Source organism: Plectropomus leopardus, chromosome 6 (genome assembly GCF_026936395.1).
Source record: "Plectropomus leopardus strain MGB_pleo_1.0 chromosome 6, ASM2693639v1, whole genome shotgun sequence".
Classification (NCBI taxonomy): Eukaryota; Metazoa; Chordata; class Actinopteri; order Perciformes; family Serranidae; genus Plectropomus; species Plectropomus leopardus.
In genome coordinates, this window is record NC_142181.1 from 30,083,601 (window position 1) to 30,108,552 (window position 24,952).

Sequence of the window (24,952 nt, forward strand, 5' to 3'; positions counted from 1 at the left end):
TACACTGGAGGAAAAATACAATATGACTACGAGTCATTATGCTAGCTTATCCTTCAAAATCATTCCATTAAGTTATAAGAATGAAAATATCCTTCAAAAATGAATGTTAGAATATATATATCCATGGGTTCTCAGGTTAGAAACTGCCATGAATGCTGGAATAACAACAGTGAGATCTGGTGTCATTCAATGAGTTCCATATGCAATTCAGAGTGTAACTAAAGTCCCTTTTACACCACCTGTTAAAGGTAGGAAAGTTGCAGTATTCCTCTACCTCGCTGTTCTCTATAAAAGGTACAATATCATCTCACCTTTAAGCTGGCAAAAGAGGTAGTTAGAGCCTTGAATTGTCGTTGATGTAAAAGGGACAGCTGGCCGGATGGGGTATGTATGACATATAGAAGATGAGTTATGTGTGCTACCCACCACAGGGGGATTTAAAAAGCAGCTTGCACCAGTTAGCAGCAAACTCAAGCAAGAAAAACAGCAACCAAAAATGTCCGTAAATTGTTAGATAAAGAGATCCGGAAGCTCCTTACCCTCTGAGCAGAGGATGAGATCAGCCACCATATAACAGGGACAGTGAATGATTGTTATTGTCATGTTATGCCATTGTTATAGTTTAGGGTTGGGGTTACACCTCCTTTGCTCACTGACACCAGCATGCTACCTAAAATCACACTGGATTGGCACTATGTTGGTTCTCTATGAAAAAAGCAAAGGCAGCACAACATGACAATTTTCCCAAACTATAGCTCTTCAATCTCAGTCTCCCCCTGGTGTCAGGCTGCAGTATAGGTCATAAAGCCTGTCCCTCTATGTTAGTGAATTGGACATAGGCCAAACTAAAAACTCATAGTACATGCCAAATATATAATATATATAATTTTCCAAAACATGGTCTCTGGAAGGTAGTTTTTTTTTTTAAGATAATTTTTTTTAAGACAAGTTCAGTTTTTTTCAGTTCTACAAAATGGGGATTTTCTGCTATGATTGACAGCTGTGTGTGCCAATCCATGGGCTCCCATTCAATGGGGCTGTTCGTGATTGAAGGGCCACGTGTTTTGGCAGGAACTTACCCCACTGTGGAAATCGCTACTGGGCAGACTCTGGCTCCGAATGACGTCACAAGAGCAAGATGGCAGCGGTCGTATCCGAGATACTTAACTTCACTTGAGCATAGCGGGGGTAAGTGGCGGCACATCGTCCATCTTTACATACCGTCTCCGCTCTCAACATGGATATAGCTGAGCTGGTGGCCAGAATCTAACAGTGCTAACAGCAACAGCAGTGCTAACAATGGCTGTGCTGACAGAGCTAAAAGTGTTGATGTCAGAGGGAGAACTAAGTAGTGGGTGTTATGCTTCCATGTAGCTGCCAGCCAGTGAGATACACACATTGGGACTAACATACACACCCTATCAGACCAGCTACCAGAACAAACAACAGAGAAACTCATAACACACACAAAGGTAGCGTAACTTCATTTTCTTGTCAGAGGGCCATTACTCCACTACACATTTACATAGCAAATAGTTTACTGAGTCTGAATGTTGTATAGAGCTCCTTTAAGAACTAATCATCTGTTTTAAAGATTATGTGAACAGATTCATTTAAAAAAATAATACTTCACAACAATAATACACAATACTCCTGACTCACTATGCTTTCAAACCCTTCACCTTAAATTAAATTCTGTATGATATGGCTGTTTTTTATATAAACTAATTTAACACATATTGCTTCTGCAAAAGGCAAGAAGCTGATATATTAACAGTGGATAGCTGCCGCCTTCAAACTGGTGAAGACCGACCTCTCAAGGTCTACTTTGACTGCCTCATGAAATTCTGGTGATCAGGAGAAAAAAGTAATTACTTTTTGAAAGATTGTTTTAATAGTGTTTCTGCTTTATTGGGTAGGGCACAGTGGAAACTGATGGGACAGACATGAGAATAATGGGAAGAAATATGTTTAATTTGCATCTCCTTAGTCATGCATTTTGTTGTTTTTTCAGCATAAAGATTGAGTCTGAATGTCATCTGCAGTGCCGTCATCTTGATATCCTTTTTTTTCGCCATTATTGGGTAATGTGTTTTCAAAGCCAACTGCAGTTTTCTGGTTTTATTGCAGTATGCTTTTCTTTGATTAATCAATAATACACTAACTGACAATCTGACAAAGTTATGCAACATGATTTGCATTTCTCCAGGACGTTTGCAACGAAATATAAACAGCGCGAATAATTTAGTGCTCATACAATAAGTTGATAAGGGTTAGGTGAATCTATGATAATTTTGATAATTAAGTCACTGTGTCAAATTTGAAGGTTTGTTACATTGGCAGCATCTTATTAACACCAGATTAAAAAAAAACAAACAAACAATAATTTGCTATCAGTTTCAAAAAATAATTATTCAATAATTGCTTTTGCCCACCCCTTATTTCCAGTGTTTTTTGCAAGTGCAAAACTATTAGAGAGAGACAGGTAAAGGACAAGACTTTCAGTCATATGCATGAAATAGGTACTTATCTAAGTTTAGTGACTTACCACAACATCCCAAGGTCAATCAAAGTATAAAAATGTACTGCATATATTTGTATGATTGAAAAGTTTTAGCGTAGCCCACAGCTGGTGAGCATATCTCCAAACTACTTAAATTGATCCTTTTATGACACAGCGCCTTGGTTAGCATATTTTAGGATTTCATAGCATGAATGCAAATGTCACTTCTGCCTCTGGAGTCCATAACTAGCCAAAATTCATCTGACGCTTGTGCACCCTTTGTAGGATGAGGACAGCTCAAATTATCATGGCCATCTGACTCCCATCTGGGTCTGTTTGCACTCATTCCTCAAACTCAGCTAGTGAGGGACCCCTATGGTGCCCCTAATGTTGAAGACCCTTGAAGGGAATATCATATTGTCAAAACTGCATAGATGCCACCCACCAGTTAAGAACCCCCCTGGTATTTTCTTGAGAAACTGTCCCTGGGGTGTTCTTAAAATTTGAAGGCCTTAAGGAATTTGACAACCAATAAACACACGTTCATAAATAGTGTGGAGCCAGCTTTAGGCAGTTTACCTCCAATGGCTCTCAGTTTGTAAAGAAAAACCCCCATGTGTAGCCCTTAGGGCAGCAGGACTATATGCGAATTCAGGATCAAGGTTGAGGTCTACATTGCAGGAGACCTGTTAGCAATTTATACCCCATTCCCACAAAAATTAGGTAACACGGGTAAACCAACTAAAAATTGACTAAAAAGACTGTTTTCCCATTACGAGTCGCCAAAAGCTGACTACAGGGCTCTGCAGCAGGTGAGTATGCCTTTCTATGTGTGTGGGTTTCTGTTTTTTTGGTGTGTCACAGGCCAGGTACTAGTCAGTAAACAGCAGAAAGCAGCATAAAGGCCAGTGAACACTTTACGGTGGTAACTTAACTAGTCTCTTTCTCAAACTCAGTACAGACCACTTTGGGTTGATGTTCGAGCCCTACTTGGGTATTTTGTGGCAGCCCCATCACTGCACCTTGCCAATTAACCCTTTGAAACCTGGATCAACATCAGTTTTCTTTTGCTGCGTTTGGATACCTTTCACAAGCATTTAAACCTTTGAAACTTGAGCAAATTGGTTTGATTTCTTTAGAAAACATGAGGAAAAATTAACTAGAAACTTAAGGCAATGAGCAATAGCAAAGAAATGTCACAAACTGCAAGCTGACAAGAAAATTACATTAAATTTTACTTTAAAAAAAGGGAAAAATGTGGAGAAAACTATATTCATAATTTCATATTTTATTATATAGTTTTGTTTTTCCTTAAATCCTCTAGTTTCAGATGATACCAGCTAGCTTTAAAATTCAGTATGGTACAGCCTCTTGATTGCCGCTGATTAACGCAATTAAAAATGAATAACGAGTTATGTATGAATCTTAATTACATCATGATTAATGATGACACCCTAATATGTGTGTGTGTGTGTGTGTGTGTGTGTGTGTGTGTGTGTGTGTGTTATTTATTTTAAGTCAATTTTTAGCACTTTTTTCTGTTTTTTTTCTTCTTCTTTTTCTTTTCTTCTTACCTAAACTCATATCTTGCTGATTTTTTGGGCCATTTCTCAAGTTGCTCACGGCTTTCTTCCCATATTTTTGAAAGAAATCAAGACAATTTGCTTAGGATCCAAAGGGTTCAGGGGGTTAAATTAGCATGTTTACCCAGGTGTCATGTTCCAATCAATGCCAGTCATAGCCGATAAATACCTGTGACGACTGCAGAGTCATTTGACCCAGGTATGATTGCTGATTGTAACCTTTCCTATTACATTAACAGCGAGATATAAGTGGGTGAGCGGGTGTTAGCGTTTTTTCTGCGCAGTGGAAAAGGGGCTTTAGTGGATTAACAGAAGACAGTGTTAATGTAGATACAGCAAATAGTTTATGTACCCTGAAACCAGGTCAGATTTTCAGTTCTTATTTCAGTTCTGAATACTTTGTTCTTTCCCTGGTAGGTTAACAACTTTCAGCTCCCAAAAATGTATGTGAAACTGAAAAAAAGTATAAAAAATATTTCAGTTCCTGATTTGGCAGCCAGCACATATGGTAAATCCAGTGAAAATACATGATTGTTTGAATTCTCGTGGCTTCCTTGATGTGTATTTGTTATTCGCTCTGCAAAGTTGGAGGGTTGTATTCCAAAACATTTGGTTCAGCCTTGTGTGAAGCAGACTGTGCCTAATATGTCCTGTAGTGCTGGACTCAATCTGCTGGTGTGTTATGGCCACGGAAGTGTTGTGCTTGTGCCTAAGAAGCTGATAAACTGGTACGTAACCTCAGTGGGATTACTCGCAGTATACCCAAATAAGGCAAGAGTTCCCCCGTTTGGCCATCTGACGTTCTCAGACATGAAGCGCACTAACTGGAAGGGTCAGACAGCCTGCAGATCTCTCCACATTCTCGGAAGAGTGGAAAGTTGCTCAGCCACTCGTGATGTCTGCCTTTTATCTCACTCTAGTTGGGCTAATGTTTAGCGGGGGATGGGCTGTAGGAGGAGAGAGCCATTAGGAGGAAGTGGTCGGAGGAAATAAGAGGTAGTGGGAGTGACGGGGGCTATGGCTTGAAACCATTTTATAAACACAGAGAGTCAGTGCAATAACACTGAGCACTGTGGTGGGGGGGCAGCAAGAGAGAGAGAGAGAGAGAGAGAGAGATGGAAGCTAAATGTGCTATTTCATTATGGCAGATACATGTGATGGTTGAGACATGAAGCGACAATGGTTATTTAGTCCAGGCAGTAAAAAGCAGAGTGATTGATGTTCCTACATCAGCACTGAGAGGAGAAATAGTTCCTTTATGTTGCACCAAAGAAGTGCAGTAAAACAAGTACTTTTGCAGACCAGTGACTGTCAGGTCATGTAAAATAAATCAAAATGGGAGAGAGTGTGACTTTGAGGCTGGAATGTCCCTCAGAGGGTTTAGGACTATGCAAAGATGTGCAAATGATTCACAGAGTCCAGTGGAGAGTTAGCAAGCGGACTCAGAAACTCAGCAGGAGATCAGTGCAAGGGCTTGGGTTCGGGCCAGCTTGTTCTTGTGTGATCTCATCAAGGGAGAGACCACAAACAAGCTGCTGTACTTTCATTTTATGCCTTTGCGTTGGCCACGAATGAAAGCATGGCTTGTAGCAACAAGCCCACACTGTTCTTCGCAGTCGACTCTGGCTTCAACAACATATCCACTGTGGAACCAGGATGCCTTCGAGCAACACTCTGCAGAACCCCAACTGACATCAATGCTCTTTGTCCAATAGGTTAGGAGAGGAATGCACTACATTTAATAGGATAACAGTAATCTGATTACAAAAATAGTGAATGCAATATTGTAAATTTATAGTAATAAGATTATAAATGCATTAAAAAAACATCTTGATCACCTTTGAAGGGAGAACAGCACTTAGACTGTCTTTGCATGCATGTTTTGCAGTGTCGTGTCACTTTTAATTAATGATTCACATACTGTAGAGGAGATGAAGGTGTAAGGACGAGAGGCGAAGGTGTCAGCATGATTGAAATATCTTCTGCTGTTCTGTTGCTAATTGCGCATGTAGGTGGTCTCTCACCTTCGCCGCGCCGATTTGCTCCTTCCGAAACTTTTCCAAGGGAGTAATCAACACATCGTCTGCATTCTGAATCTGAAATGACAAACAGAAGACAAATACAGACAGACGTCAGACTGAAAGATGTGATCTGACTTCTGAATAATTCAGTGACCATAAGATGGAAAAATATCACAAAAACCTTTAATCCCGTCATCATTCAGTTTTATTACAATGGTCTTTCTTTACCGATGTGTGGAAAGTGTATGACACACAGGAAATTATAGTGCTGAGAATTATCCAACCCCAGTCAAATACAGATGCATTGAGACCAAATACAAGTGGAGGATAGAGCAATTACATTCATTAATATCTCTTAAGCCCCTGACAATGAACAATGTGTTACTGCGAGGTACCCAAAATGAGTGTGGCAGAGATAAGAGATAAGGCTCTCGACAATGGCTCTGCTAGATAGAAGAAAATGGAGCCTTTTTATTTGAGCTGTGAAGCACCAGCATTGTCAAACCTCACTGAAATATGGCACAGCAGAGCAGATGAGGGAGCTTTACAGCTGCAGCCTGCAATGCATTTAAATGCTTGAGGTATGTCTCCACATATTGGTGACCTCTCCGGCGTCATGACTGAAGTGAAAGGTCTCTCGTCGAGCCTCTACCCTCTCATGCCAGACAGAAACAGATTAGGTGAGATATATTGTGCCAATTACAGTCCACGCCCAATCCTTGCGAGCGAGCATTTCGGAAAGGTGCTATTAAGGTGCTTCTGAATTTCCCGGAGATGGGCTTTCATCCACTGAGATCAGATGACATCAGGCCGGTGGGGCTGCTCGACGGGAGGCGCTGTCACAAATGACATGGCTCTTAGGTTGATTTAGGGTGTTATTCTGTGTGGTGAGTGTATGTGATAAACTAAGGGCTGAGCTCTATAATACATCTATGATACCAGCACTAATTTAGAGGTGTCGGCTCAGATGGACTATCAGCTCCACAGCTACAGTCCTCTGAACACACACCGGAGTTTTTGTTTTGAACCATTAATCACAGCGAATTTCCATTGTCCCAAAATAACCCTGTCAGCTCTATCACCCAACCAGAACGAGTGACTTCAAAAGGAAGCTGCAATCTCTCTGAGCCAATGTTTCCGTCTCCTTTTATATACACTGTTGTGGGATGTTGTAAGCTTGTAGTGTAAATTCGGAGCTTTGTTGTAATAATGTACTTTAATTACACCATGATATTTGCGGCCCTTCAAATATAGACATTTCACACACGAAAGCTAAATCTTGTTCTGATTATGGTGGTTACACTACATTATAATTCCAAATATTTGACGTCTAATGCTGTTCCATAATCTATAGTGAGCAGTAAACTGAGACTGACATGAATCATGAATCATTTTGCGCCATTATTGACTGGCGCAATGTTGCATAATGAGCATTAGAACTTTTAGCAATGGCGAGTTTTGAATTAGCAAAAAGGAGTGTACATGCCATGAAATTATCAATTACAACTGATTGCTTAATTTTGATAACTGTCTTTCATCCAGTGGTAATAAGTATTTGCATGCTTGTTTCATATCACTGTAACTGTATTAAAGGTTCAGTGTGTAGGATTTAGGCGGATGTATTGTCAGAAATGTAATTTAACAAATTAAGTATGTTTTCTTTAGTGAATAATCACCTGAAAATAAGAATTCTCTTCATTACCTTCAAATGAGCCATTTATCTAAATAGGGAGTAGGTCCTCGTTTACAGAAATCACCATATTGCTCTGCTATGTTTCTACAGTAACCCAGAACAGACAAACCAAACACTAGCTCTAGATAAGGCTCATATCAGTCACAGTAGTTAGCAGCCCCCCTGGTGAGCACACATTAGCAGGTGCTAGGCTAACGGCCCATTTCTGACATACCAAACAGCATTGGAGAAATGCTAATTTGTAATGTGAAAAAGCTTTATTCAGTGTTTTTATCGGTTTTAAACACCCGGTTCATTTGTTTTGGAAAGAAGTGACCTCTGCAGACAATTCAGCTCTGTAAAAACCCTCTGAACAATGATCACTGAAGGAATTCTCACCGGGAGAAGTTTCAGCCGGTTGCAATCTGCAATCCTCACTGCTAGATCCATCTAAATCCCCCCTGAATATTACATTCCTTTTATTGCTTTAGAAGGTAGAAGGTAAATTTATTAGTCATTTTTCAAACAAAGTTTATAAAAATGAAATTACAGTATAATAATAATAATAATAGTGACTGTTGGTTGTGCTTAATATTTTTAGTGTTGCATTTATAGACAAAATAACCATTGCACTAATGAAAAAAAAAAGAGATCAATAATCCAGTAGTGAACCACCTACAGTATAAAGTATTAATTAGAAATGAAACTTTGCAGACATATATGCTTTTGGTAACACAAGTTGACACTGAATTACACTTAAAAATAAGCTCATTACTTTCGTCACATGCGTACTGCAAGACACTTTAACTCCTAACCCTAACACGCGACTCCTTTTTAAAAGATCAAAGAGACATTTATTTAAAATAATTAGAAGTTATGATTCAATTGGGGGGCTTCTTAGTGCACCAGTGAAGTGAAAAATAGTACCTTTAACCTTTATTTTCAATCAGTTTCTTGTTATTAATTTGAATGTTTGCAGAAATCACTTCACATACATCATAGCCACTCTAAACCTGTATGATCTGGCCGTCACTAGCTGCGGTTTAAAAGGCATAAGGAAGAGGGTGCTTCTGTAAGATAAACCAAGGCAATTTGGTTACAAGTGACACTCCATTAGGAGCGCTGATGACATTTGACGGTCATCAAATCTAGCTGTTATAATCCCCCAGTCATATCAAAGTCATCATGTTATCTACTGTGTCAACAGTGAGAATTATACTACTCTGCAAGTGTGATAATGTAATTTCCTCTGTCTTATCTCCCATGCTTTCAGTCTAATTGAGCCTGCAGCAATACTGTGCTTTAAATGTAGATTTCTACACTTTTTTTCATTTTCTGTTAAATGGACAGGACAATTAAATATAGGCTACCGCACGATAAGCTTCTGAGATCATGGGGTAATATTTAGAATTGAATGAGAGCAAGTTATTTCACAATGTTACTGGTATATGAAACCAGGCTGTGTACAACATTTGGATGTTTTAGAACCACAGTCAGGCTACAATCTACAATTCAACACTATCAGCAATTGTTCATTTTAAAATAATTAAAAGGAAACTTAAGTATTTTTCAACTTGGTCCCAATTTTGTGACATTTTTGTGCCTTAGGGACTAATGGGAACAACCATTGTTGAAATTGGTCCAGTACTAAGCGAGAGTGCAGCAGCTGTCAGCCGCAAAAAGGGCTGCAATGTAACATTGTGCACCATCAATTTGCGTCCACTAAAAGGTTTTTTTTTTGCCACAGACAGGCTCAGAATGGTATTCTAAATGTCTGAAAACATTACAGTATGGAGAGGATAACTACAGAGAAAGATCTTGTTTGTTTCTATTTAACCAAAAAAAGCTGATATTGTCATCGCCAAACCCACCAAACTTCATGTAAATAAAAGTCACAAAAGTCATCTTGGTTAGTCTTTTTACTGTTTCAGAAATCACGACCTCTGATTGGCTGAAGTAACCCTTACTTTACCCAGTTAGATGTCAAAATATGCTGACTATACAAAAAAGTATTAATTTATATGGAGTCTTTTGGGTTTGGCAACAGAACTCTTTAACAAAAAGATCCTTTCTGTAATGTTGTCTGACACTTAAAATATTAATCTGAGTCTGTCAGTGGCAAAAACAAACACTTCAGTGGATGTAAATTGACAATGTACAAATACCCTGAGTGGTTACATTGCAGCCTGTTTTGTGACTCCCAGCGGCAGTGCTCTTGCTCAGTACTGGACCACTTTCAGAAACTGGTGTTCTGATCAGTCACTTAGGCACAAAATAGTGGAAAAATAGGGTTCAGGTTCAAAAATACCAAAGTAACCTGTTAACAATGGAGTGCAGATGATGGCTATTAGTTCACATTACATCCAAATAAATGCAAAATAAACAAAAGAGATAATCAGCAAGTCCACATATAAAATGGCCATGATTTCAGATCACTTTTGATGATCAATTTCCAAAAAGCTGATTCAGATATTTACACTTGAAAGAGGCCAACTTATTTAAGACTCAATGGATTACTTTCAAACTGGCATTGTGCCGAATGCCCTCAGCAACAGCCTCTCTAAACAGGATTAAATCCATATGAGCGAGCACAGTGTGATGCTTGAAAGGATGCAATAGCGCTAAGCAATTTCATTACCAGATAGGGGGAGGAATGTCAATGTGCTTTACTTCCCTTGCTCCTGCTTTTCACCAGTACAAATATCAAGTGAATCAAAAAGCGTTGCTCTGAGGTTAATTTGCAGAGACAGATCAGAATGCCACCACATTGAATAGTTAAAAGTGTAACAGATGAAATTTGCCTTAGGTATCTTCTTTGTACTTGTTTAAATGTGAATATCGACTCTTAATTGTTTGCAAACACACAATTAGTCCTTGTCTCACTTATTTATCTACTCATAAAAATTGCCCTGATGGATATACACTTTTTTTGCAGCTTCTTCAACACATACAGTGTGTTCTTCTTTCACACATGCATAAGCAAAATCTGCAGAGAAGCCTAAAAAAAACCATCTCCAAGCTAAGGTCTTAAGAGTATCGCACTCAGTTGTACTTCATTGGCTCACAAAACACTGCAAGAATACGGTTTTGACAAAACTATGTTGATTGTTGTGCAAATGTTTACATTATACAGTGTATTGTGTTTCAGATCTATCGGAATGGCTTTCAGTGTATACACTATATGTCAGATTCATTCGCGGGGATGTGTTTGTGTGTTCTGTTTGTATATGCCTATAGGTTATAATCATTGTAGCATTTAACTGTGAATTGCTGGTTACAGTATGTAAGTCTATAACCAGGCAGTAAATAACTTTCATGAGCTTTTTGCCCGTTCTGCTTTGACAGTGTCCTCACAATGAAAAGCCAACTTAATGCACCTAAAGCCCTGCTTCTTCACTGCAAATCAACCGAATCTCTTTGTGTATGAATACGCACAAACACACACTCACATACATAAACACTAGCCCAGCTATTTTTTGCTGGTTGAAGAGGCGTCATAAAAGCTTGCTCGGTCACCATGCTGCATTCAAATGAATAAGCTTTTTTTTAAATTTTATTTTTTATTGTTCAGCAATTTCAATATAAAATCTGCCAACCATGACAGTTTAGTAAAAAAATGCTTTTGACAGAAACAGAGAAAAAAAGATGAAAAAAAAATTAAAGGAATACTTCACCAACAAAATGATTATTCGTGTATCAGTTACTTACCCAGTGTTATACTAAATCTGTAAAGAAAACTTTGTTTTACTTGTATACATCCACAGTGAACGAAGAATCCAAAACCAAAAAAGTTATTGATGAACTCTGCGTATGAGTGTCTGTGTGCCTGTGTCGGATCTCGGCTTGTGAATTCCAGTGAGCACAGTTTAGATGCAACTGTTTGCCCAGTCTCACTAATCATCCCTGTGTGAGCATGTTTGTATGACAGTGTTTTAATAGTAAGTTTTTAGTAAAAATGCATGTGTTTGGGAAGTACTGAGCATACAACTGGATATATATGAGACTTGGATTAGTTGTGTGAGAGTTTGTAATCTGATGTTTTGATATGTAGCCCCTCTTTACTACAGTTAAAGAATTTTCTCAGTTTTGGGATTCTTTGTTCGCCATGAAGAAGGGAAGGAGGAATTCAAGGTAACATGCAGTGAGCAACTGATATACAAATGATCATTTTGTGGCTGAATTATTCCTTGAAGAATTGCCTGATTGCAGTGGTGGACAAATTATTCAGATCATTCACTTAAGTCAAAGTACTAAAACCAAACTGTGAAAATAGAGCGTATTAGTAATAGAAAGTATTTATAACAAAACTACAAAATACAGAAAAATATGTAAAAACACTCAAAAATATTTAAAATAATTTAGAAAAATGACATAAATGTTTACCAAAATAAGTTATCAACTAGTTTTCAGTCAATCTGCAAACTGATTAATTAACTTATCACTGCAGATGTACTTGTATTGACAGTTGGATGATTCAATTGATAACAAAACATGATATTTTATAAACGCTTCTTATGTTTTTAATGCAAAAATATTAATCTGTAAAGTAACTAAAGCTTTCAGATAAATGTAGTGAAGTGACAAGTACAATATATTTCTCTGAAAGGTAGTGGAGTAAGAGTATAAAGTGGCATGAAAAGAATAGACTTAAGTAAGTATCTCAAATTTCTACTAAAGTACAGTACCTGAGTAAATTGAAGTTAAATTCTTCCACTGCCTGATTGTGATTTACATGATCCAACACAACTAAGATTTCAACATATCCATATATTTTCTATGTGCAGGCAACTTTGCATAACCATGTCTATGATACATTAATAGAAACAACCATACAGTGAAGCAGGCTTTAGGCCAGTATTGATTTGTTTCAGTATCTGTTAGTTTTTACAAGTAGACTGAGTAAATGTAGTGACAACGAGTCAAGAGGTGCCAAAACACTAATATTTAACCCCTGCAGAGACAAATCTAGATTTGTTAAAGTATACTGTAAGTTTTGAACTTTTAATCTCAGAAAAGTAGAAATAGCACAAGTTAAATATATATTGTAAGTTTACTCTAGTATGTTTATCATTATTTTCTTTCATATTACAGTATTGGATATTCGTGTTAATGAGGTCCAAGTATGTAAAAGTAATCCCTGTGAGCAATAACCTCAGGCCTGATTTTTTTTTCTTTAAATCAAGCTGAAACTAGCTCTTACCATATTTTTTTTTTATGGTCATTTGCTCCCAGCATACTACTGCAAGTGTAGCCTACACTGCTACATGTAGCTAAATGCTAACATCAGGGAAACGCGTAATAAGAATTAGTTGGTGTTTTTTCATGATAGAATATACTGCTATTCTCTTTTACAGTCATTCCCCCGACTGCAATGAAATGCTTAGATATGGAAGACCCGTAAACACTCACCAATCAGAGCAGACTGAGCATTTTCAGAAGGCAGGCTTAAAGAAACGGGCACTGAAAAGGAGCCCTCTCAGAAGGAAGAGAAAACCCCGGCTCCAGCTCAGATAGTATATGAGGAAAATAAAGTGTTTTTAACCCGAAATACAAGTATGGACCTAAAAAATAAGTATAATAAGCCCCCTTTAAGTGTAAAACGCCGCTCATGTAACTTGATTGTTTCCCACCCATTCATTTATTTGTGGCAGCCACCTCGATTAAAACATGTGCCACCAAAAATAGATTTTCTAATTTTGGAGCTGAACTGTTCATTAGAACTGCTGATGAAATATACAGACCGTTCGGTTTTTGATTGCACCTCACTCTGGGAGCGCAGCACATACTCTGGGCATAGATGGAGCAGCAGAATGTCATGCACACTGGAAGTGAAAGATAACCTTATTCTTCTGGGTCTAAAAGTTTGCATTCACTCGCAGCAGCTGCTCCTCTCATCCATCGAACTGATCAGCTCTGATCGGATTAACAGATGAGTTATCCACCCCAAGAGTCAGAAACTACTGCCAGACAAAAAAAAAAAAAAAAGAACTCATGCCTATGCTACATTCAAGGACCCACAATAACGTCTGAATTTAGAGAGGGGATACAGAATGACAGGATGACAGAATGAAAGGGACAAACATGCAGTTAAAAGAGTTGTTGTCAGCTACCACCACGCATACACTATAATTCTGTGGGAAACACTGAATTCTGTCAATCTGTTTATAATTTATCATAAAAATTGAGAGGCCATGGAGTCAGGTGATAAATACAGTATGTATTCATTTATTCAGAATTGCATACTGAAAGTGGCCTTCCCTCTTGAAAGTGATTACATTTTCCTGTTGGGTCCTCCCCTCAGTTTAGCTGTCTTGTGTAAATGATCAACTGAAGCCTTTGACACTGACATGCAGCTGATTTGAATGTACAATTGTGTCAATTTATTAAGTGTTAGATCCAGCAGTGAGAGTATGTAGACAAGGAATGCTAATGCTGGGGGAGCAGCTGAGTGGAATAACATTGGTGTATTTTCCTTACATGGAAACAACTGTGTGCCGGACATCTGCAAGTCTTTGCCTTGAGTCTTATTATAGCTAATGATAGCCAGCAGCATCAAATAAAAATATCAGCATCACTTGCACCAACAATCACAATGATAGCAGCAGCAACCAAAAGGCATTAGCCTTCCTCATTAAAGCAGGTGTGAGCAAAGCCCCCCACAACCTAATTAATGTGTTAAACGCATAATAAACATTATTGCCCTCATCATCATGACAGTATAAAACATCCCATTGCATGCTGACGGTGTGATTTGACCTTTGTCAAAAGAGGGAGTGCTATAGCTGTTTCAGTCACTTCTGTCTGCAGATTGTTTTTGAGGTGTGTGTATGTGCGAGTTTTGTGTATGTGTGTTTGTGTGTGTGTGTGTGTGTGTGCGTGCATGTGTGTGGTGGGGGGTAACAATCTCATTGCAGAGCTAAATCTTTATCTGGTGCAGCACTGGCACCTGCAGCAGCAAGCTGAAAAGTCATCCTCCCCTAACTTTTATGAGCTATGAAATAAAAAACAAACCTTCTGCAGACAGAGTCACAGAACAGCGTGAGAGTAGATGTGACACGTTTGCCCTCCACATTTCATCGCAGAGTAAGCTGTTAAGCAAGGATATTGAAGCCGCAGCTGAAATGGAGACAGTAGCTGGTTTGTGGGTCCCATGAGGATTCTCTTTTGTTTGTTTTAAGTACAGTTTGGTTGCCTGTGATGTATTGTAATGCTTTCTGATACCAGAGTTTGGGGCTGCTGTGGAGTAGTTGTCTATGTGTGTTTATCCTTGTGTATTAAACTTTTTTTCTGCAAATGAAATGCTGTGGTGTACACAGAGCTGATTTGTGTATATTTTGCAACACAGTTTTAGGTACAGTTACACAACAACTTGAAGTTTGCTTCAAGAAAATCATCAGGGAAATTGTATTATTAACATTTTTTATTTTAATTGATCTATTTTATTGCATATGAGAAAAAATAACATATAATTCAAGTACCACAATTCATGCAGAACATAATGATTTAGAAGTAAAAACAATAACGTCAGACATAAAATGTACAGGGGGAGACAAAAAATACCCCATAGGTACTTCTTGAGTGCCCCTCCTAATGTGAAACATTAAACACAGAGACAAAGTAGTACAAATACAATATACCAAAGTGTGGTGACCAAAACATCCCACAGCAAACTGACAAGCAAATACATAAATAAATAAAACAAAAAATGACTGCTCAACTTGACGCTATCTCAGTCAACCGAGGGGTCTTGGACTAATGATTCGGATCTCGGACCTTTAGGAGGCAGCCCTACTGCTGTTCCTCATGTTGTGCTCTTTGGCGCTCAGTTATAGCAGTATGAATGTTGCTCAGCACATCTGTCACTTTAGATATGACATTGTTGTCTTTGTCAGACACACTTTAAAATCCAATTTGCGGAGCCAGAGCATCTGGACTGAGACACATCTGTAGAAATCCACTTAGATTTCAAACCTCCTCTAAATATGGTTTAGATCAGATCTCCAAAAAACACACTTAGTGTGTTTTTTTTTGCTATCAAGCCTTCCTTAAACGAATCTGAATACAATCTTGATATGCCAAAAATAAAGACAAGATTTGGCCTGACAGTCTAAACAAGGCCTTTGTGAAAACTTTGTTATTCTCAACAGATGAAGCTTGAAACACATCACATTAAACATTAACTCAGCATGGGAAATTACAGCAACTTAAAAATAGTAGTATTATTTACTCACGATTACCTGCATGTCAAAACAGGAAGCTTAACTGTCAGTCAGGTGTATGAGTGGGCAAGATTATGTGGAGAGAGCCACTGCAAAAGTACAGCTGTCCCCCCACACTGCAGTCCCAGCGCACTGAAACTAAACATTTACAACATCAACCCAACTGTCGTCATAAAAAATTCAATTGGATCCTAAAAAATGTAGCTAGCTGTCAGTAAGTTGGTAAAGCTGGCAGGCGGGGTTTACTGAGAGCCCTGAGTGAGTGGGATAATTTGTCTGCTGAAGTAACATAGATATTTAAGCACCATATTTCATGTATTAATTAATGTATGGCTGGCGAACCTTCAGGCTGATATATCGGAACATAAAAACTCTCACCTCCTTTGGGATCCAGTCCCTCCTTAGCACAAACTTAGGCAGGAAATACATTATGTCAGCAAACAGCTCTTCTGGTGGCTGTCTAAATGCCTTCTTTGCTCTCCACACGTTCTGAGAAACAGCTGTCTCCAGACTGACTGTTCACATCAGAAGAGAAAAAAGCTCTCTGCCAGAAAAATCTGTGACCTTGCTATACTAAAGTGACACCTAACAAGCAGAAAGCAGAAAGACACTGAGAACAGCAAGAGGAAAAGGAAAAACGCATGAACGACTTTTAAAACAGTGACATTCATCAGCTGATATCAGGTTCTTTGTGATGGTTTGTTGCAGCCAACATGTGTTGAGAGACACATGAAACACACAAAGTCCATGCAGTGGCTTTTTTCTTAAACTAACTAGGGCAGGAGTTGGCAACCTGCCACTCTGACAAAAAATGATATGAAGTTGAATAAGTCTTTTTTTTTTTTTACCATTTTAATTTTAATTTACCATTGTTGTTGGCCTCGTGATTTTTACATTGTCCAATTGATCTATTGCTGCCCTGCCCGCAAACTTCACAAGCCAATCACATTTCGTGCAGCTACACAATGCACTTGGATATCCTGCACGTAGACTTCCATAGAAAACCATCAAAAACATTGATTTTCCTGTGATTTTATTTAAATTTATGCAGCTATGACTTTAAGAATGGTCAAACGATGTGCATGGGTTAGATGCAACACTAATACCAGGTATCCTGAGAGGCTAGAGAAAGGGGCTGCATTTTAGCCCGTTCCCTAAACCTCACATAGACAGAGCAAAGTGTCTCCTTTGGATTAAGTTGTGTGGCAGACCACACAGTCAGCTCAACATAAAGAAAATAAAAAGGATGTCTACACTTGCAGCAAACTTTGATAGTTAACGTAATGCTAGCTAAAAGCCGCTAACGTTACAGCCAATTTCCCTTTCATAACGTTAGTTCATCATGTCATCTGTTGAAACCACTAACTTTAACTTAGCTGTAACCTTACAAAGAAAGCAAAGGCTGGCTAACGCTAAAACACCAAGGCATAGTGAAGACCTTTTTGATGGCTTCTGTGTGGAAAAAGAAGCTTCTGTTCCCAAAAGTTCTGTATAGCATCTTTGGCTATGTCTTTGACACTGACAGCCACCATTGTTAGTTTAGGCAGCGCGCCGATTGTTTTTTCTTAGTGAGCTAAAGGGGCAGGGGTTAGCAACAGGTCAATTGTAAAAATGTGTAGCTTATACACCGAATAAAAATGTTTTTAATATCCCATCAACTATTATGTGCATCATACACCTACGGCCTAGTGCCTTTTCCTCTAAACAGATTTTTTTATATAGTTTTGCTATATCTAAACATGGTCTTCAATAATCAATAAACCAAAATGTTGAAAAATAAAGCTTTCTTCACAAATTCAAAGTAACTGGTTAACTAACCAATTAAAAAAAAATGTCATTTTGTAGGTGAGTATTCCTTTAAGTCACCATTGTTAGGCTAACTACGGACACTAAATCCAACTCCAAAACAGGGGAAATCTCATGGAAAAATAGAGAAATGAATAGTGCGTGGACAGATTTGTTGTTTATTCATCTCCACTACTGCACAGTTAAAAAGTGCAAAATAATCCTTAGTATCCCACTGCAGAGTAGCCACCTTGTAGTCAAACATATTAATTAAGCACGTTTAGACCTATTAGTAATGTTGATAGGCTAATATAGACTGTGAGTCACTATAAGGCTCAAATATGTTTTGCAGCTCCACGCAGATTTTTTAATTAATTCTTTTGGGCCAAAAATATCTCTTCTGATAATAAAGGTTGCCAACCATGAACTTGGGCTTGCCAGAAAATCTGTATCATCTGCCTGAGGTGCTTTTCATTTATTAACAGACTCTTTGTTAAGTGAAAAATAAAGTCACAATTATAAATGAATTAGATAGAGATACACTGAGATACGATAAATAAATAAAACCATTTTCTCTACCCTTCACTGAGCTGCTATTAAAGTCTAAATGTAATTATTTGAATCTCATTACATGTATAGAAAACAATTGTTCTTTTTGCAAAATGACACAAAGATCACATTTATTTATGTATTGTAAGACTGCCTTGAAAAATAATACTGAATTTATATGGGAGGGAAAAAAGGCAGAATCTGGTTAAGTTTAAAATTTTGACTTTCAATATAAGCTAAAATCAATGTTTGAGGTGAATAACGATATACGCAGTGATATCTTGGCTTGTGTTAGCTGAGGCTCATTTTAGCTGTGCGGTGGACAGCACAAAGGTTTGATACTGTCCTTTCCAAATACTTTTCAGACTTTCATTAAACAAGGGAGCGGGGATGTTACTAAGAACAATGACTGCCTTTATTTCACACTGTTGTTTCAGGGTCAACACAACATTCCTCAGTTCACAGGCCAGCACACAAGTTACCCACAGAGCTGAGTTACTGTACTGTAAAATCCCGAGAAAACAGCAGCGGCATAATATCCACCTCAGACAGGCACACTTTGTACCATTTGGTTTCAGTTCTGTGGCATAGACAAATTATGTATAATTGAACGTGTTTAAAGGCTGTCAAAGAAAATGTAAACCAAAAGGAAAACACTCAACACGGGAAAAAAATGCAAGCAGTGCAGCAAATCAGCACTTAAGGGACTATGAGGGGTTTTGTTGTTTATCTCATACAAGAGCAGGAAAAGGAGAATAGAATTACAAGATGTATCTCACACATATATCTGAGACAGAAATGAGGATGCTGCAGCTTTTTCAATATTGTCTAAGATTTGAGAGATTGCTTAAAAGAACAGAGTTTGTGTTTCTTGTCTAATTCAGAACATAAACGATGAGATTCATGATTATCAGATTTATTAATTAGCTGAAAGTGCAATGAACACAGAATGTGTAATTACTTTTTTCTCCACCTGTCATTCATAACCAGGGTTCTTGAGCAATTGATATAGTTTTATTATTTTTAGGAATCACTGAACTTGCAAAAAGAATAAGCTGAAGGTTTCTTTATGTAAAAATATATAGATCACACTCTGGCTAAACCTATGGAAAGTTGGGCTGGTCCATATACATCGTTTTTATATCAATAACCTGATATGAGGCTAGATATCATATTAGAATTTGGATATTGTAATATAATGTGTTTTTTTCTGGTTTTAAAGGTTACATTACAATAATGTGATGCAACTGTAAGAACTTACCAGTCACGTAAGAGCAGTGAGAATAATAGTGTAACTGTGTAACACTGTATCAAACCAGGTCGCATCATTTAAAGACACATAACCTGACACATTGGATTTCAGATCTTCTTAAAGAACTACAAAATTCACCTTTATTTATGTTTTAATCTTTTTTTTTTTAGTTTTATTTTTAAGTGCATGATGAAATTAGAAGCAATTTAATGTTTTGTCCTCGAGTCAGATTTAGATTATATGTATTAAGCATATGAAATGGAATATATACAAGCATGAATTCACAATTGCTGTGACCATGTGTGTGTATGCATGTTAGAAGTTAATTAGGGTTGCATTCAGTCCCAAAAGACATAGCAAAACCTTTATTTAAACAGAATCTGTGTTGCACTGAACACCCTGCTATGTTCCACAAGCGCACTGTTTTTTAACATGATAGGTTTAATTCAATGTAAAGGGTCTTTATTGCCATGGAAAACATATGTTTACATTGCCAAAGAAAGAGTGAAATACAAATCAAAATGGTATGTGCAATTATGTAAAGATCTACCAGAACTTGGTTTATGTACATGTTGCTGCTGATCAGGTAACACCTCTGGCATACACGTACACATGCCGTTTTAGTCAGTTGGTATGGATACAAACACTTGAAAAACCACACACACACACACACACACACACACACACACACACACACACACACACACACACACACACACACACACACACACACACACACACACACACACACACACACACACACAACTTCCAGATTCCAGCCACCTATAGCCCAAAAACTGTCCACCAAAGGGTGGGGAAAGTTTTGTGGACCAACCAACCAACGAACCCTCTGACCAAAAAAACCAACCAACAGAGTGAGCTATAGAGCATCTGGTTGAAGCCAAAAGCTACACCTGATTTGTTTCCCTTTTGATGAAAAAAAAAACCCTAACAAAACAACAACAACAGGAAAGCACTATCTGTTTTCCACTGCAGCCATAAAAGGCTCCCTCCCACGGGGATATGATCATCACTCCAAAAGCCACAACATCAGGGCACTGCCCTTCCACTGCCATCCACGCTCAGCAGTGCTGAACCTTCTCAAACCATGCAGAACTTGAACGACTTTCTCTTTTTATGCTGCTGAAAGGGTTATCAGCAGGGGAATTATAGCAGAAATCTTCTTTAAAAAGATTTTGGGTAGTCTTCCCATGGAATAACACACATGGGCAGTTGGTAAGCCGATCACAAAGTGTCCAAGCAAAAAGATTTGAGGCCTGGCCACCAGCCAAGCCAACAGACAATAAAAATGCTTCATGCTTGACAAGGCCAACAGAAATTGGGCTACTGTGAAAAGTCAATCCCATGCAGCTGGGGCACCTTTGGTATACAGTGTGCTAGTTAACATTCACAAAAGACAGGAGGCTCGATTTGAGACATACAGGGTTCCTCTCCATCTGCTCTGAAATCTGATAAGAGTCTGAGTGACTCTTATCAGTCTGTGTTCTTCTATTTTTAGTTTGTAGATTCAGTCCAGATGTGAAATGGAAGTAAAAGAGATGGGAGAATCTGGATTTTATTTCAGGATCTGTTGGTGAAATTTTATACCCACTCAGCGTACGTTTTAAGTTTCTTTTTACCAGTGTGTGTCTACTGCTGCCACATCTGTCTGCCGTTATCTATTAGTAGTTACAAACCTAATAGAAACACCATCTGGGAGCCATTGCAGTTTAAAAGTCTAAACCAGTATAATTTCCAATATTTCACGCTTTGTGGATAGTATACTTCCATTGTTAAGATAGATTTCATACATTTGGAAACATGTGTTGGTTTGAGATGCACAAATTGCTTTCAAATTACATAAAAACCAAAATAAAGCTTTCTGGTCATCTGCCTTTCTCACCCAACCAAATGCACACACTATGACAGCGCCGATGTGGAAAACATTTAAGGAATTTCCTCTTTGTGCTCTCTCATGTGACAGCCAACGGGTTCATCATAAAATAAAATGTGTTTAGTGCAAAGTGCTCTGCCAAATAAGCTTTTCGTCTTTCATAACCTGACACTGAATAATATTTGAGCCATTGACAGACAGCTGAATATGTGAGTCTGGCACCTCTCTCCCTGACAATCACACTTACCTCATCTCTGTGTTGTAGTTTGTATGCTGTCACCCCTGATTTTGTACCTTTGTAGTTCAATATGAGATACACAGTCTGCTGTTTGGAAATGCCATAATATGTTACACTGATACAGCTGTCAGAAGCAAACATGCAAAGCAGCTACAAATCTGAACTTCACTGCAGAAGTATTCAAAATAAATATCAAACTTAAAGAAACATCGCTACAAATGTTCCTTTGTAACTTCTTTTTTGACTTTTCTGAGCTTCACTGCATTTTGATCAACTCTAATGAACAGAGCACAAACTTGACTCGCTGTTAGTGAATGCAAGTCATGAAAGGGAAAGTTATCTCCCTAAATCGCTCTGTATTCTTCTCTTCCTCATGGGGTCTAAACAATTAGTTTGTTGCTACCAGCAGGTCTATTATCGTAACACAATGAATTATTTAACAGCTGCAGAACAATATATGAGATAGATATTTGGAAGCATCAAATGGGCAATTATCCTGGCCTGTACACTTTAAAAAAGGCTGAATTTTTGGTTGGTGAATCAGCGATAGAATGACAGGGGAGCTGAATATTGTATGCTCACAATGGGTATATGACACCTTTATGTGGTCTGTTGTATTCCCTTTGCATTATTCTACAAAAAGGCAAGATATAAAAGGCAAATCTGATATTATTTACTTTGTCGGATAGTTTAAAAAATTCTTCTGGTCACACTAACGGGGGTCATTTGCTTTAGACTTTATGATGGATCCATTACATCTTTTGCATAGAGAAGAAGAAAGACTGAGACCTGACACTGCTGGATCTCACTCGATAAACATGATTTATACAAGCTGTTTATCATCATTGTTGGATATCTGGACATGAGCCGCAGACTGTAGGAAGGTTGCTGCTGAGTGTTTGCAGAGCTCAGTGGATGTATTTGTAATTGAGTTGCAGAGTAAAACTCAATAGCAACACTACTTTTGGAAAATGAATTCAGTAAAATCTCTACTTCCTCTCGGAGGTAGCAAAACGTGGATTCAGTCTGGAGGCATATACAGCTGTACATATTAAAATGAATTACTGCATTACATGGTGTTATATACAGGGCTGACACACAGAGACAGACAACTATTCACTGTCACATTCACAGTAGGGCTGGGCTATATGGCTTCAATATAATATTCCAATATTTTTAGGATACATCAAGATACACGATATATATCTTCATATTTTAAAATGTCCTTTAAACTAATGTTAAAAACTAATATGTTAAATTATCGAATGAAATGCTGTAACAACAAAGTTAAATAAACTTGCTACTGTCATGAAATAAAGTGGAATACACTACTGTTACAATAACATGTAATAAAATAAGTGTTATAAGGAACTTAAAAAACTATTTTTATAATGAGATTTTAAAAAGTATTGTTATAATTAAATAAATCAAAGCGTGATCCATGGTGCTTGTCTCAGGCCAGAAGTGTTGATGTTTTTGCTGTAGACTTGAAGCTTCCAGTCAACAGTTGGATGTTTGCATTACTCCACCTGACAGAATGTCCTTCTCACATTTTATTACTTTTATACAGGACGTAGTCAATTCTGAAAGATATATATACACACACACATATGTGTATATATATATATATATATATATATATATATATATATATATATATATATATATATATATATATATATGCATGCTTACGGCTGTTTTGTTCCACCATGCTATTGTATCAGTCGTTAGGAACTTAAAGCCATGTTTTACAAAATTGTTACAGATGATGTTGAGAATTGGGTTTTAAATTTCTGATTACTGACTTTTCTGCTTCAAAACATCTTCTTTTTTAAGAGAGAACTGCGATGCGTCTATGAATCAATTTTTCCTCCAACACTTCTGTTATTCCTTTTACAATTTATGTAACGATAAAATGGAGAAAAGGCAATGCTACTGATGAAAACTAGCTCCCCAGCTAACTTGGGTGGAATTATATTTGTTTAAATGTTGATTCATGTACATTATACCTTCTTAAATAAATAAAATGAAAAATCAAACGTCATTGGTAAACTCGGATTGCAAGCATTTACCAAAATACTAATACTGTCCACAGATTCTGCATGCACACACAGAATCTGATCTCCAGTTTGATGGAAGTGTAAATGATGGGGATGGGGACAGCTAATGCAGTTTTCAATGCTGGGTCTGTTTATCTGGCCTAGACTACATAAAAGAGTATTTTTAATTATTTATGATAGAGCTCAATGTATGCCAAGGTGGCACTGTTGTGAAAGCTGTGAATGAAACTGAGACACAGAAATATGCTTGATGTAAGTCATGGTCCTGGCAACCTGCCTAACAATCACTGGCCTCGGTCTGCATGGCCTGTTTCTTTAAAAATGAGCTTGAAAATGAGTAACTGCAGTAGCTCATAATGCAATGTTGCTCACAGTTTTACACCCCCATGTGAGGTGAGTCATTAGTGATTTACAGTTCATATATAGGAGCAGTAAAGAAAATAAAACATTGCTTTAACTTTAAAGTAAGCAGCACCTTGATATGATCTCTGAGGAAAACTACATCAAAAAATCATTTTTCATATCATGGGGTTATTTAAAAATACTACATTTATACATATGACATTAGATACAATTCTGACATTTGTATCCCCAGAGATTAAAAATGCAAGCTTTACTTCTTGCATTGCCAACATTATAATCAAGCTCAAAGTGTAGGGATCAGAGTCGTGTTTCTTGCGTACTCCTGTGATCTGATGAGACTGCTAGGTGAAGAAAAAGTAGATGACGCAAGGAGGATGCCTTTCAAGCAAGTCAAGAGAGATACAGTATATGAGGGAGGGAGTGTGTGTGCTATGAATAGGTTTATACCTATTAAATGTATCGCAGCTGAATAAAGTACTGCATCCTATAGCCTCTGACTGTGACTAGTCATGGCTGCTTTGATTTATTGAGTTTATTTCCATTACTTTGCAATCGTGCATTTTGTTTTTGTTCTTACAGTTTTCCTCCTACTCAGCTGTGGTGTCATTTCATTTCTGTTGCCAGTTCATCCATGTCTCTGCTTGTCACATTGTTTTGTTTTTGTTGTTTTGCACCCTTTAAAATTATATACTTGAAAAAAAAAACACCTGTAATAATATATATTTTCCTTTTATCTGTGTTTCTATCATTTGTGCAAACAAACGATAAAAACACATCAAGCTGTAAATTAGTGTTCCCTCTTGGTGCAATCTA

General features: G+C 37.7%; 1 protein-coding gene across 2 annotated transcripts in view; it reads right to left on the reverse strand.

The window, feature by feature from the left end:
* arhgap42b (Rho GTPase activating protein 42b) overlaps positions 1-24,952 on the reverse strand; it is an 87,345-nt gene that overhangs the window by 31,749 nt on the left and 30,644 nt on the right. For both annotated transcript variants that reach the window (XM_042486197.2, XM_042486195.2), the window contains exon 4: positions 6,111-6,182. In XM_042486197.2, the coding sequence (XP_042342131.2) occupies positions 6,111-6,182 (72 nt within the window). The remainder of the gene's footprint in view (positions 1-6,110; positions 6,183-24,952) is intronic.